General features: G+C 52.3%; 1 protein-coding gene across 1 annotated transcript; it reads left to right on the top strand.

Moving 5' to 3' along the window:
- The first annotated feature begins 1,205 nt into the window (after positions 1 to 1,205).
- On the top strand, positions 1,206 to 12,694 carry LOC143857347 (uncharacterized). Its single transcript, XM_077367776.1, has 2 exons — positions 1,206 to 1,607; positions 12,128 to 12,694. Exon 2 carries the CDS (start codon positions 12,149 to 12,151, stop codon positions 12,626 to 12,628), a length of 480 nt encoding a protein of 159 aa, XP_077223891.1. The 5' UTR covers positions 1,206 to 1,607; positions 12,128 to 12,148; the 3' UTR covers positions 12,629 to 12,694.
- The last annotated feature ends 2,874 nt before the right edge of the window (positions 12,695 to 15,568 follow it).

Here is a 15,568-nt window from a genome sequence, read left to right on the forward strand (position 1 = left end):
CCTACGTCAAATTCAAGTTCATAAAAAATCTCTAAATTCTTCGAGCCCGTTTGTGAACGGGGCCGCCTCATTTCTCGAGTCCATTTGTGAATGGTCTCGTCTTCTTCTTGAACCCGTTTGTGAACGGTGTCTCATTTTTTTGAGTCCATTTGTGAATGGTCTCATGTCCTCCTTGAGCCCGTTTGTGAATGGTGCCTCATTTCTCTAGTCCATTGGTGAATGGTCTCGTCTTCTCCTTGAACCCGTTTGTGAACGGTGTCTCATTTTCTGAGTCCATTTGTGAATGGTCTCATGTCCTCTTTGAGCCCTCTTGTGAAAGGTGCCTCATTTCTCGAGTCCATTTGTGAATGGTCTCGTCTTCTCCTTGAACCCGTTTGTGAACGGTGCCTCATTTCTCGAATCCATTTGTGAATGGTCTTGTCTTCTCCTTGAGCCCGTTTGTGAACGGTGCCTCATTTCTCGAGTCCATTTGTGAATGGTCTTGTCTTCTCCTTGAGCCCGTTTGTGAACGGTGCCTCATTTCTCGAGTCCATCTGTGAATGGTTTTCTATCCTCCTTGAGGCCGTTTGTGAACGGTGCCTCATTATCCAAGTCCATTTGGGAATGCTTCTTATCCTCGTTGAACCCGCTTGTGAGCAGCGTCTCATCTCCTTCTAAAAACTGTTTGAGAGCGATCTTTGTCCTTTCCCTTCAGAATCCATTCGAAAATGATATCTCATTCTCTAATTGCCCGTTTGTGAACGGCGCCGCATCGAGTTTTTTTTATTATTCAAGTTCTAGGGTTTCATCTAAGGTTTTGCATTATGTTAAGGTGCGTTGTGTCTAGAGAGTCCTTTGTCGATTAAAGCTACGCAAAATGGTTCTGTCATTTTTAACTTTGGTATTCAATGACTACGTCATCTCTACCAAAGAGGGGCATCTGTAGACACCCCATTTTGTTTTGTTTTAATCAACAAATAAATTAGTGTGTTAAATCCATGTGAGAACCCCCTCTATCATTGATTTATATGTTTTAGGTCATTAATATCTTGATCTGACTTTACGGATCATCAATCGGGACAAAATAAGCTAGGGTCACTTCATAGCCCGGACCCTGATTCCATTCCGAGACCCGATTTCCGTAAATCGTTAGATCAATGGCAGATCTTGACCTGGGTCTAACCATCCAAAACCACCTAACCTCTCCTCTCATCCTAACCATCCAAACCTCACCTAACCTCACCTAACCTCTCCTCTCATCCTAACCATCCAAACCTCACCTAACCTCACCTAACCTCACCTAACCTTACCTAACCCCACCTAACCTTACCTAACCTCATCCTCTCATCCTAACCATCCAAAACCACCTAACCTCACCTAACCTCCTATCCCATTCTCCTATAAATACCCTCTCATCCCACCATCCAAGAAAAAGAAGAAAAAAGAACCCCTCTCTTAGAAAATTCATCCCTCTCCCTCATCTCTTCAAGGGTTCGGCCATCCTTGCCGGATCGGGTGATTTTATACGTTGGGTGATATATATCAAAAGCAGTCATTATCAAGCAAGGAATCATCTTCAAGGAATTAACATCAAAGAAAAATCAAACACAAAGTGGGTTTCCAAAGAGGTAGGCATTTATTTCAATTCTATGTATGTAGGGTCTGTTTTCATGCATATCTTTTACTTTAAAAGAAAAACCATGTTAGGAAGCATGTAGGGTCCGTTTTCCCCCTGGTTAGCCTCTGGTTAGACCCTGGTTGCACCCAGGTTCGCTGCTGGTTGCACCCAGGTTCGATGCTGGTTGCACCCTGGTTCCCTACTGATTCGCACCCTGGTTCCCCTGCTGGTTGCACCCTGGTTCCCTACTGGTTGCACCCTGGTTCCCTGCTGGTTGCACCCTGGTTCCCTACTGGTTCGCACCCTGGTTCGATATTGGTTCGCACCCTGGTTCCCTGCTGGTTCGCACTCTGGTTAGACCCTGGTTGCACCCAGGTTCGCTGCTGGTTGCACCCAGGTTCCCTCCTGGTTGCACCCTGGTTCCCCTGCTGGTTCGCACCCTGGTTCCCTGCTGGTTCGCACCCAGGTTCGCTGCTGGTTGCACCCAGGTTCCCTGCTGGTTGCACCCTGGTTCCCCTGCTGGTTCGCACCCTGGTTCCCTGCTGGTTCGCACCCTGGTGCACCCTGGTCCGCACCCTGGTTTGTACCCTGCTTCCTCCTAGTTAGACCATGGCTAGTCTCGGGTTTGCTACTAACTTAGACCCGACTCACTTGACCCTAACCATTAACCCAATCCAACCAAGTAATATCCCAACACAATCCGAGTCGCATGTCTGAATCCATTTGGCCGAATCTCATAAGCCCGCCCACTTTGAATTCCGAAAATTCAAACCCTTGATGATTCCTATATGCTCAATTCTTTGATGCAAATTCCCAATTCCAAAATCCCATTGCTAGATCAATGTTTCTGAATCTCAAGTCCAATGCTCAAATGCAAACCCGATTCCAGATACAAATACCAATTCTGTCTTCCAAAATCCAAGCAACCTCGCCAGTGGAACTACGTGTGGCTTGATCCCCATCATGGGGTACGTAGGCAATTTGGCACTCCCAAGTTCAGTCGCACCTTTCTCTATCTTTCCCATTCCCTCACACTATTCATCATCTCGATTCATCTCGTGTCTCTCGGAACCATTGGATTATGGTTTCCGTCGTAAGAACCCTTAGAGCCCAATTTAGGAACAATGGTGTCGTGTCGTGTTGTGTCCTAAGTTTTAGGGAGTCCTAGAGTTAGGAGTCCAGCCTCATCACGGACGCTTGCTATGTATAGCAACCGTGCCATAGGTCAAGTTACACTAGTTATCCAGTTTTTCCCTAGGACAAGCCTAGTAAACTAGGATGTAGGCTAACCTGCATTAGTCTAAGGGACAACTTGCATTTAGATAGGATCATATAGCATCTTCGATGAAATCCTAAGATAATAAAATCCTCAACTTGAATTAAATAACTTCTCCTAAAACTGTTGAAACAGTCAATCCCGTCTAGGTCGGTGTCCTAGTTGAGTTAGGCATAAGTAGCTTAGCTTAGGTGCACCGAACTACGTCGACTCTGATCCCAGTAAGGCTTGGGTACGTAGGCAGCTTGGATGTCTGATGGCATACCACCCGCGAGTCGGCACCACAAACAAATTGTGGTGTTTTGTATATTAATTTTCTTGTAAATGCTTAATCAAATCACTTAGGATTTTCCATGAAATTAGAATTCTAGGAGAACTTTCACTTAGAATGAATCCAGACAAATTAATAAATCAAGATACACATCTAGGATTCACATTAAAATTAGATCATAGGATGCATGTCACTTAGTTCGCACATTAACATAGAGTTGAATGAGCCATTTAAAATAAATTTAAAAGAATTAGCTTTTGGAATCGAAGACCGATTATCGGGCAGGAATGGTGCATGTGGCGGATAACTCCCCATACCTTCCATTCTCGTAACCAGGTAGCGAGTCTAGATTTCTGGTTAATTACGGGTCCTAGATCCCACATCTAGGTGGCGACTCTGTCAGTCTCTTTCGTGTGGAATTCGGATTGCCTTAGTGATCCCAAGTTCACAGGAAAGATTAATTCAAATCAACATTAAAATGCACACGCCAATCGCGTGGGTACGAGAGACCAAGAGAGAGAGAGCGGCGGCTCGCGCCCCACACCCCTCTCGCGGGATCGGGTCCCACAGTACCGATGTCATGGGTCTCTTTGGTGACCCTTCTTGATAATGCATCTGCCCGGTTGTTCATGTCCCGTGGTACTTGGAGGATCTCTACCTCTCCCATTCCCTGCAGCTTTTCTTTTACCTTCTGGAGGTATCTCTTCATTCTGGGGCCCTTGGCTTCGTATACGCCATTCACTTGGTTGACGACGAGCTGGGAGTCACTATGGACTTTTAGCTTTCCTGCGCCGAGCTCCGCGGCTAGACTTAGTCCTGCCAGCAAGTCTTCGTATTTAGCCTCGTTGTTGGAGGCTTTGAAATCTAACCTGAGGGCGTATTCCAGTGTGAATCCTTCTGGGCCGTGGAGGACCACTCCCGCCCCGTCAGCAAATAGCCCTCTGTCCCCCGCAACTAGGGGATACCAACGAGACAGCGGGAGGCAGGCTACGAACAGCCGCGCTCCCCCTGTCCAAGCTACCCGCCTCCAGGAACCGCCCCTGACTCGGGCGGAAGAAGTGGCAACCTCAGCATAACCGCCCGGCGTGGACCCGATAGCTAACCTACAAAGACAGATCCGAAAGGTAAAACTAGAAATGAAAAAACCCTACGCCCACGGCATCCTCGATGAGTGGGAAAGGGAGACGGCATCCCCATTTACCTCGGAGGTCTTAAAAACCCCAGCAGAAGCAGGCATAGACCTCTCCCGCTTCGGTCTGTACGATGGAAGCACAGACCCCCTCGAGTTCCTCCAAACCTTCAAAAGGGTAATGACGCTCCGAGGCTCGTCGGACGGATTCATGTGCAGAGCCTTTGCGTCCCTACTAAGAAAACCGCCAACGACTGGTACATGAGATTGTAGCCCGACTCCATCGCATCCTTCCACGAATTTGGGAGGAAGTTCAGCGCAAGGTTCGCCAACAACCGCCTCCGCCATGATCCAGTGGATGCCCTCTTAGCCCTCCGGCAAGGAAGAAACGAGACCCTGAGAGACTTCATGTTGAAATTCAACGCCGAATTAGCCCAACTTTCTAACATGGACGTCCAAATAGCGGTCGTCACACTAAAGCATGCCACCACCGATCCGAATCTCAAGCTGCACCTCACCCTCAAGCCACCACGGGACCTATAGGAACTTGAATCCATGGCTGATAAGTTCGTACGAGCAGAAGAAGCCTGCGCTCGAGAACAGAATCAGCCAGGCCCCGATGAAAGGAAAAACGACGGCCGAAGGGCCATAAGGCCACGTGCCGACGAGAGGCAGGCGGGCAGAAACCCCGTCCCCGTCTTCGAGAGACTGGGAACCGCCCCGCTAAAGTTCCCCCTCTCCCACGTTCTACTATCCATCAGGGATCAGGGTCTCCTGACCCCCCCCCCCAAGAGAATGGCCACAGACCCAAAGAAGAGGTCCGCCCGAAAATTCTGCGAATTTCACTGGGACCACGGCCACGAAATTGACCATTGCTTCCACCTCCGCCTCCAACTGGAAAAGTTGGCCGAAGAAGGGCACCTAAATCAATATCTCAGGAGTCCTGACGAAAGCTCGCGCGAGGTCCAGCGTCCCCCCGACGAGCCCAGAGGTAGGCATCAGTCACCCAATGGACGCCGGTCCAATAACCGTCGCCGATCCACAAGCCGACATCGATCCCCTAGCAGGCATCGCTCAAGAAGTAGATGCCGATCCCGAAGCAGACGTGACACGCACCGCCACCAGCCCCCTCGGAAAGAGGAGCCCCCCGAGCAACCGCAGGCCCGCGAACAGCTGCCCACCATTATCGGGAAAATCAATATCATCACGGGCGGGCCAGCAGTGGGAGGACCGACAACCGCCGGCCGGCGGGCATACGCGGAACGAATATTTGCCATGGATATGCCTTCCAAAAAGGCCCGAACGAATCCACCCCTACAAGACCAGATCATCACTTTTTCCAACAAAGACCTCGACGGGCTACAAGCCCCGCACGACGACGCACTAGTCATCAGGCTGGTCATCGCCAACTTCGATATAGGAAAAATCCTGGTGGACACAGGGAGCTCCGTCAACGTGCTATACCTCGAGACTTTCGAAGAAATGAAACTGGGCAAAGAAAGGCTGGGACTCGCGGAATACTCTATCTACGGGTTCTTCGGTGCGTCCGTACGGGTCGACGGCAAGATCAACTTACCCGTAACCTTCGGGACATACCCCCTCCAAAAAACCATCCTGACCACCTTCCTGGTCGTAGATATACCATTCACTTACAGCGCCATCATTGGACACCCTGCTCTAAGAGATTTGGGAGCAGTAGTCTCCACCCCCCACCTCAAGATGAAATTCCCCACCCCGACTGGGGTAGGGGAAGTCCGGGGACAGCAAATGATAGCACGCCAGTTCTACGCCGCAAGCCTGAGAGGAACCAACGCCCCGGCAGAAAATTTCACGATCGGTAGTGAAGATCCACGGCAGCGGGCCCGCACAATCAGAGGAGAGCCCGCCGAGGAGCTAGACTCCATCCCCCTAGCCAAAGATCAGCCGGAAAGACAAGTCCGGATCAGCTCCCTGCTAAAAGGCCCCCTGCGAGACGAAATGATCGACTTCCTCAGAACAAACAAAGACATGTTCGCATGGTCCGCTAAGGACATGCCCGGGATACCCAAGGAACTGGCCGTTCACAAGTTAAATGTGAACCCAGCCCTTAAACCCGTCCAGCAGAAAAAAAGGAACTTCGCGATAGAGCGTCAAACTCATATAAAGGCCGAAGTGGAAAAACTACTACAAGCCGGGTTCATCAGAGAAATCCGGTACCCCGAGTGGCTGTCAAACGTCGTCATGGTCAAGAAAGCTAGCGGAGATTGGCGGGCCTATATAGACTTCACAGACCTAAACAGGGCCTGCCCAAAGGACCCCTACCCCCTGCCGCGCATAGACCAACTCATCGACGCCACATCCGGACACGAACTTCTCACCTTCTTGGATGCGTTCTCAGGCTACAATCAGGTCAAAATGCACGAGCCAGACATCCCGAAAACAGCGTTTATCACCGATCAGGGCGTCTACTGCTATACTGTTATGCCCTTCGGTTTAAAAAACGCGGGCGCCACCTACCAGCGGCTCATAAATAAGCTGTCCCAAGCACAAATCGGAAGAAACGTAGAGGTGTATGTCGACGATATGCTGGTAAAAAGGCTGGAAGCCTCCAAACACATCTCCGACCTTCAGGAAACTTTCAGCACCCTACGACGAGCCCGAATGAAGCTCAACCCCGCGAAATGCGCCTTCGGGGTAACTTCCGGAAAATTCTTGGGGTTCATGGTCAGCCAGAGAAGGATCGAGGCCAACCCCGAAAAGATCCAACCCATCCTAGACATGGAACCCCCTGCAACAGCGGTAGAAGTACAGAGGCTCGCAGGTCAAATCACGGCCCTCGGCCGATTCATGCCCAAATCGGCGGAAAAATGCCAACCCTTCTTCAAACAATTAAAAAACATACAGAATTTCGAATGGACCCTGGCCTGCCAAGAGGCCTTCAACTCCTTGAAGCAATACCTTCAGACACCGCCCGTACTCGCCAAACCCGAGCCGGGGGAAGAGCTATTTTTATACCTGGCCGTCAGCCCCACGGCAGTGAGTGCGGTGTTGGCCAGACAAAGCGACAAAAAGGAACACCCGGTGTACTACGTGAGCAAGACTCTCCACGGTGCAGAAATCCGGTACCTAAACATAGAGAAATTCGCCCTCGCAGTCGTCAGCGCCGCTCGAAAGCTCCGCCCCTACTTCCAGGCCCACCCCATTGTGCTTCTGACCGACCAACCCCTGAGGAAAATTCTCCAGAAACCGAAGACCTCGGGTAGGATGGTCAGTTGGGCCGTCGAGTTGGGAGAGTTCGACATACAAGTCCGCCCGAGGCCAGCCATTAAATCCCAGGCCCTCGCTGACTTTATAGTGGAATCCACGGCCCTGGCCGAGGAACCAGCAACAACGAAAAATGGCGACGGCCCCACCAAACAGACGGCTCGCAAAAACGTGGTGCCAGACTCAGCGGAACAAAGCGGCGAGGTTCATTGGACCCTGCACGTTAACGACTCAGCAGGCAAAAAAGGGCACGGGGCGGGAGTGGTCCTCCACGGCCCAGAAGGATTCACACTGGAATACGCCCTCAAGTTAGATTTCAAAGCCTCCAACAACGAGGCTAAATACGAAGCCTTCCTGGCAGGACTAAGTCTAGCTGCGGAGCTCGGCGCAGGAAAGCTAAAAGTCCATAGCGACTCCTAGCTCGTCGTCAACCAAGTGAACGGCGTATACGAAGCCAAGGGCCCCAGAATGAAGAGATACCTCCAGAAGGTAAAAGAAAAGCTGCAGGGAATGGGAGAGGTAGAGATCCTCCAAGTACCACGGGACATGAACAACCGGGCAGATGCATTATCAAGAACGGCCGCCGAAGAGACCCATGACTTCGGTACCGTGCTCACAGAAATACTGCCCCACCCCAGCATCGACGAGGTACAAGTCTTGGAAATCCCACCTGGACCAAACTGGATGGACCCCATCATGCGATACCTGAAAGACGGTATACTACCCGCAGATAAGCTGGAAGCCCGGCGCCTAAGTGCAAGAGCCGCCCACTACGTGGTCCATGGACCCAGGCTCTACAAACGGTCATACACGTGGCCGTACCTCCGATGCCTGGTGCCCTCCGAATCAGACTACGCGCTGCGAGAAGTACATGAAGGGATCTGCGGAGACCACGGGGGCGGCAGGACCCTGGCTCAGAAAATCGTAAGGCACGGCTACTTCTGGCCTACGATCCTCAGGGATGCCAAGGAGTTCGTCAAAAAATGCAGCCCATGCCAAAGGTACGCAACCACCCCCCACCAACCGGCCACACCATACACCGCGATAGCAGGACCCCTGCCTTTCGCCATGTGGGGCATGGATCTACTCGGACCCTTCCCGAAAGCCCCCGGGGGGCATACCATGTTGTACGTCGCCATCGACTACTTCACCAAATGGGTCGAGGTCAAAGCCGTGACAAAACCCAATTCGAAAGCAACAGAGAAGTTCTTCTACCACGATGTGGTTTGCCGCTTCGGCATTCCAAAGACACTTGTAACGGACAACGGTCCCCAGTTCGCAAGCGCCGAATTTGGCAAATTCTGCGATAACCTAAGCATCGAACACCGCTTCGCCTCCGTAGTACACCCGCAGGCCAATGGGCAGGTAGAGGTAACTAACAGGATCTTGCTTCAGAGCCTCAAGAAGCGATTAGGAGAAGCTGGGAAAGACTGGGTAGAAGCGCTACCTAGCGTCCTTTGGGCCTATCGAACGACGCCGCAGACCGCGACTGGAGAATCCCCTTTTAGTTTAACCTTCGGGGCCGAAGCAGTCATTCCGTTGGAAATTGGCCTCCCCATCTTCCGCACCGCGAATTATGACGAACAGGGAAATTCCGAGCTCCTCCGGAATACCCTCAATCTCGTGCTCGAAAAAAGAGAGCAAGCCCTTCTCTGAACCGCCTCCTACCAGCAAAAGGTGGCACGGTACTACAACGCCCGGGTAAGAAAGCGCTCGGTAAAACCCGGAGACCTCGTACTACGGCGTACGGCGGTATCCGACCCCCGCAACACCAGAAAACTCGCGCCTAAATGGGAAGGACCGTACAGGGTCGTTCGAGCACTCCGCCCCGGGGCCTACCAGCTGGAACATCTCGACGGTACCCCAGTCCCTCGAAGTTGGAGCATGGACAAGCTCCAAGAATTTTACCAGTAAAAGAACAGGGTAAGCTCCGTGTTTTTCTTTAAAAAAGCATGGCGAATGTTTGTTTGTTTCTTTTTGTGTCTTTAGAGGCAAAGCTGTATTTTTTCTCCTTAAACGAATCAATGGAAGAGCGTTTCTACTTAAGACATACGTATCTCCACTTTTCGGCCCATGATAAACGAGGGACCCGAAAGAAGACAGGGAGCGAGACAGAGGTAGCATCGGGGCCGATCCCCCCGTGAATACCCTAAAACGCTCCCCATGAAGAAAAGACCTCCCCCTAAAAGGGCAGGCGGGACCCATTAACCCCGAACTGATCACTCGATGGGAAGATAGTCCTTTCGCAAAAAAGACACCCCACGGGGTGCACCAACAACATTCTCGACGATCAGATTATAATTCAATACCAAAAGGCTCGAATAACCCTGAGCGCACCGTGTGTATAAAAAAAGAAGAAAGCAGAAAAGAAGAGAAGAAGAAGGAGGAAAAAACTGATTCCCCACTCCGCAACACCGAAAAAAGAGGCGAGGCAACAACAGAGGAGGCTAGGAGCTCGATCCTATTCTCCCTGCTAGTCCCCTCCGACCCACTCACTCACACACCCAGAAAAGAGCCCGTGCGCTGCCCCTGGTAACCCTGATCGAAACTCCCTTCCCTCTCTCGCTGTTCTTTATATTGATTGGTCGAAGGATCTGGCTTGGGTGTCGAAGTGGTCGTCCGGGACCCACCTCGGACCCCCTGACCCCCTTTGTTTGTGATTGCAGACCCCGCGGAGGCCCTCTACCGACCGCGCGATCGCAGACCCGGATTCAGACGCCATCAAAACCCTAGCCCTTTTTAAAGCCTTTTGAGGGTTTCATTCTTTGCTTTATTTCTTTGTCTTCCTCGGGTTAAACGGGTTTTCCTCCGCGACGATTTTTCTGCGCGTTGCTTGTTCACCAACCTTCTTCCGGTGAGTTCTGTGTCCTTTTTTTATCCGCCATTTGATAGTTTACGACGAGCCCTTCTTCTGAGTCGGTAGAAGTAGTGGAGAGGGCTCCGCCAAGAAAAAGGAGGCGGTTGTCTGTAGAGGGTGGGGGCGGCGTCTCTGAAGATGTACGGCAGCCCACGGAGTTGAAAGATAGCTCCGGGGCCTCTGGGTCATCGGTGGGGGCCGCTCCTTCGGAATCTCTGGCTCGAGTTTCTTCTGGTCGTGAGGCGGAGATTGGGGATATTCAGTCTGGTGATGTTATTTGTCCCGGTCGGGTGGCGTGTTTTAGGAACACTTTGGGAGAAGGGGCGGCGGAGAAAATTAGGAGGAAGTTCCACATTCCCGATGATTATGGGATTAGGGTTCCTTCCTTTGTAGAGGGGGTGTGTGGAGGTACCACTGAGGAAGAGGTAGCTTTCTACGTGGAGGCTTTTCGGGTGGGGGTTAGGTTCCCGCTCTTGGGCATTATAGTAGAGGCCCTCGAGTTTTACCGGGTGGCCCCCTCCCAACTGGCGCCTAATAGTTGGCGCATTCTCTTGGCCTTTGTGGCCAAGGCGGGTCTTCACAAGATTCAGCCTACCCTTCCGCTGCTCCGGGCCTGTGTTGCCCTTAGCCCATTGGTGAAGGGGGAGGACAACTGGCTATATCTGAGCCAGCGTCCTCAGGTGAAAATGACGGCGAACTTGCCTTACTCCATCAAAAAGTGGAAGGAGGAGTATGTGTTCATCACCCCTTCGTCGGACGCCGGCTGGGACTTTCCTCGGTCTTGGAGGCGCTCCGTTGAGTGGCGAAGGAAGTCCCTCCCCGACGAGTCTGACTATAGCAAGTTTGACTTGGGGAAGCTCGCCTCTGGGGAGGCTATTGACGTTTCCGAGTTTAGATGGGAGAGGAGCTTGAAGAGGCTTGGTTTTCTAGGAGCGGTGGAGAGAAGGACCCGCTGTATGGGCTAGGGAACGGGGGAGAATTCCGCCAGCCGTCGTGGTGAGCGCCTCCCCTCTTTCTCTCTCTCTGTTTCTCCCTCTTTTTTTTTTGTTTCTTTCCTTCGTTCTGAGCGGTTGTTGTTCTCCTGTTTTTGGCAGGAGGTATGTCTTCTTCCAGTGACGCTGGGAAGGGGAAAGGAGTTGCGGTGGTGACGAAGGGTCTGATGAGTCACAAGAAGATCCCTTCTGATTTTATGGCCGCGGCCAGGCTGGGCCGGTCGCAAGCGAAACTCGCGGCATCCGTGCCTTCTAGCCCCTCTGTTTGAGCGGTCGGAGAAAAGGGGACGGCTAAGCTTTGTCCTTTGGAGTCAGAGCCGTCCGCCAAGAGGGCTGCCCCTTCTAGCGCTCGACAGGGGGATGTTGTTTGTGTGGCGCGTTCTCCTGCCTTTGCGGAGGACGTGCCACGTCGGATGGAGGGGGCGGTTATGACCAAACTTCTTCTGGAATGGGTGGCGCTTCCTCCGCAGAGCTTCCAGGCGCGAGGAGAGCTGTTTAAGCCTAACTGGAAGATAACTGGAAGATTGGCGTTGAGGATAGCGTTCTTGCGAATCCCCGGGTTGGGGTGGAGCTGGGGGTGACGACCGCCCTTCCTGGCGACGAGGCTGAGCTGGAGGGCTATGATCGTAGGGCCCTTGGGGCTCAGTATTTTCAATCAACATCTTGTGTAAGTACCGGGTGGCCGGTTTTCTGTTTGTACGTTTTTCTCTTTGCCATTTTGAGAACGTACGTTGGAAATTTTCTGATATGCTGCTTTTGCAGTCCCAGAGCTATGCCAGGAGGATGGTGCAGTGCCTGCTCAAGGATGAGGCTGAGATAAGTGCCTTTGAGGAGCGAAACCGGCAGCTAAGCGAGGATTTGGAGAGAGCCCGGGCGGAGAAAGCGACCTTTGATGATACTATCGCTCGACTTCGGGAAGACCTCCGAACAACCATGGAGGGGAGAAGTCGTGCGGCGGACAAATTGGCAGTGGCTCGTCGAACGCATGCCCGGGAACTGGCGGAGGCGCAGGAGGAATGGCGTGGCTCAGTGGAGTTCCTTAGGGCTGCGGCCGCGTTTAGCGTGGATGTTGAGATTGATGCTTTCGTTGAATGCCGGCGGCGTGTTCAAGAGGTTGATCCTTCCTTTCCCCTTGACAGACTGATGCATGAGGCTGAGGTCGATCCTCCGCCGGTACCAGTAGAGGCACCGGAGCTGGTCGGAGAGGAGGTGGATGCCCTGGCAGATCCTGTAGTCACTGAGACCTCTGAGGGGGCTCAGTGATGCCAGGATGCATTTTGGACCTTATATTTTACTTTTCTTGCGGGGTCTGTAATAACTATTGAATTCTCCTTCTTTTCTTCTTTTTTCTGCTTTCTTCTTTTTTTTATATATACGATGTGCTCCGGGTTATCCGAGCCTTTTGGTATTGAATTTCAATCTGACCATCGAGAATATTTCTGGTGCACCCCGTGGGGTGTCTTTTTTGCGGAAGGACTATCTTCCCCTCGAGTGATCAGTTCGGGGTTAATGGGTCCCGCCTGCCCTTTAAGGGGAGGTCTTTTCTTCATGGGGAGCATTTTAGGGTATTCTCGGGGGGATCGGCCCCGATGCTACCTCTGTCTCACTCCCTGACTTCTTTCGGGTCCCTCGTTTATTATGGGCCAGAAAGTGGAGATACGTATGGCTTTAAGTAGAAACGTTATTCCATTGATTTGTTTAAGGAGAACATACATCTTTGCTTCTAGAGACATAAAAAAGAAACAAACAAACATTCGTCATGCTTTTAAAGAAAAACACGGAACTTACCCTGTCTTTTTACTGGTAAAATTCTCGGAGGTTGTCCATGCTCCAGCTTCGAGGGACTGGGGTCCCGTCGGGGCGGAGTGCTCGAACGACCCTGTACGGTCCTTCCCATTTAGGGGCGAGTTTTCCGGTGTTGTGGGGGTCGGATACCTCTGCACGCCGTAGCACCAGGTCTCCGGGCTTTACCGAGCGCTTTTTTACCCGGGCGTTGTAGTACCGTGCCACCTTTTGCAAGTAGGAGGCGGTTCGGAGAAGGGCTTGCTCTCTTTTTTCGAGCACGAGATCGAGGGTGTTCCGGAGGAGCTCGAAATTTCCCTGTTCGTCATAATTCGCGGTGCGGAAGCTGGGGAGGCCAATTTCTAGCGGAATGACCGCTTCGGCCCGAAGGTTAAGCTGAAAGGGGATTCTCCAGTCGTGGTCCGCGGCGTCGTTCGATAGGCCCAGAGGACGCTAGGGAGCGCCTCTACCCAGTTTTTTCCGGCTTCTCCCAGTCGCTTCTTGAGGCTCTGAAGCAAGATCCTATTAGTTACCTCTACCTGCCCGTTGGCCTGCGGGTGTGCTACGGAGGCGAAACGATGTTCGATGCTTAGGTTATCGCAGAATCTGCTGAATTCAGCACTAGCGAACTGGGGACCGTTGTCTGTTACAAGTGTCTTTGGAATGCCAAAACGGCACACCACGTCGTGATAGAAGAACTTCTCCGTCGCCTTGGAATTGGGTTTTACCACGACTTTGACCTCGACCCATTTGGTGAAGTAGTCGATGGCGACGTACAACATTGTATGCCCCCCGGGGGCTTTTGGGAAGGGTCCGAGTAGATCCATGCCCCACATGGCGAAAGACAGGGGCCCTGCTTCTTGACGAACTCCTTAGCGTCCCTGAGGATCGTAGGCCAGAAGGAGCCGTGCCTCATGATTTTCTGAGCTAGAGTCCTGCCGCCTCCGTGGCCTATGCAGATCCCTTCATGTACTTCTCGTAGCGCGTAGTCTGATTCGGAGGGCACCAGGCATCGGAGGTACGGCCATGTGTATGACCGTTTGTAGAACCTGGGCCCGTGGACCACATAGTGGGCAGCTCTTACAGTTAGGCGCTGGGCTTCCAGCTTATCTGTGGGCAGTATACCGTCTTTCAGGTATCGCATGATGGGGTCCATCCAGTTTGGTCCAGCTGGAATCTCCAAAACTTGCACCTCGTCGATGCTGGGGTGGGGCAGTATTTCTGTGAGCACGGTGCCGAAGTCATGGGTCTCTTCGGCGGCCATTTTTTATAATGCATCCGCTCGATTGTTCATGTCTCGTGGTACCTGGAGGATCTCTACCTCTCCCATTCCCTGCAACTTTTCTCTTACCTTCTGGAGGTATCTCTTCATCCTGAGGCCTTTGGCTTCGTATATTCCGTTCACTTGGTTGACGACGAGCTGGGAGTCGCTATGGATTGTTAACTTTCCAGTGCCGAGCTCCGCGGCTAGATTCAGTCCTGCTACTAAGGCTTCGTATTCAGCTTCATTGTTGGAAGCTTTGAAATCTAACCTGAGGGCGTATTCCAGCGTAAATCCTTTTGGGCCGTGGAGGACCACTCCCGCCCCGTGCCATTTGTTGCCGGCTGAGCCGTCAACGTGCAGGGTCCAATGAACGTCATTGCTTTGCCTAGCTGAGTATGGTGCGACGTCGTTGCGAGCCGTCTGTTCGGTGGGGCCCTTGCCGTCCTCCGTTGTTGCTGGTTTCGCGGCCAGGGCCGTGGATTCCACTATAAAGTCAGCGAGGGCTTGGGATTTGATAGCTGGCCTCGGGCGGACCTGTACGTCGAATTCTCCCAACTCGACGGCCCAACTGACCATCCTACCCGAGGTCTCTGGTTTTTGGAGAATCTTCCTCAGGGGTTGGTCGGTCAGAAGCACAATGGGGTGGGCCTGAAAGTAGGGGCGGAGTTTTCGGGCAGCGCTAACGACTGCGAGGGTGAACTTTTCTATGTTTAGGTACCGGATTTCTGCGCCGTGGAGAGTCTTGCTCACGTAGTACACCGGGTGTTCCTTTTTGTCGCTTTGCTTGGCCAACACCGCGCTCACCGCCGTGGGGCTGACGACTAGGTATAAAAATAGCTCTTCCCCCGGCTCGGGTTTGGCTAGTACGGGTGGTGTTTGAAGGTATTGCTTCAAGGAGTCGAAAGCCTCTTGGCAGGCCGGGGTCCATTCGAATTCCCGTACGTTTTTTAATTGTTTGAAGAAGAGTTGGCACTTTTCTGCCGATTTGGGCATGAATCGGTCGAGGGCCGTGATTCGACCTGCGAGCCTCTGTACTTCTACCGCTGTTGTCGAGGGTTCCATGTCTAGGATGGCCTGGATCTTCTCGGGGTTGGCCTCGATCCCTCTCTGGCTGACCATGAACCCTAAGAACTTTTCGGAAGTTACCCCGAAGGCGC

This window comes from Tasmannia lanceolata, unplaced genomic scaffold, assembly GCF_043159265.1.
Source record: "Tasmannia lanceolata isolate RefF3 unplaced genomic scaffold, GAP_Taslan_0.1 ptg000024l, whole genome shotgun sequence".
Lineage (NCBI taxonomy): Eukaryota > Viridiplantae > Streptophyta > Magnoliopsida > Canellales > Winteraceae > Tasmannia > Tasmannia lanceolata.

What these genes read in the sequence shown, in the direction of transcription:
- LOC143857347 (XM_077367776.1), top strand. Translation starts at nt 12,149, where the DNA reads ATGGTGCAGTGCCTGCTCAAGGATGAGGCTGAGATAAGTGCCTTTGAG.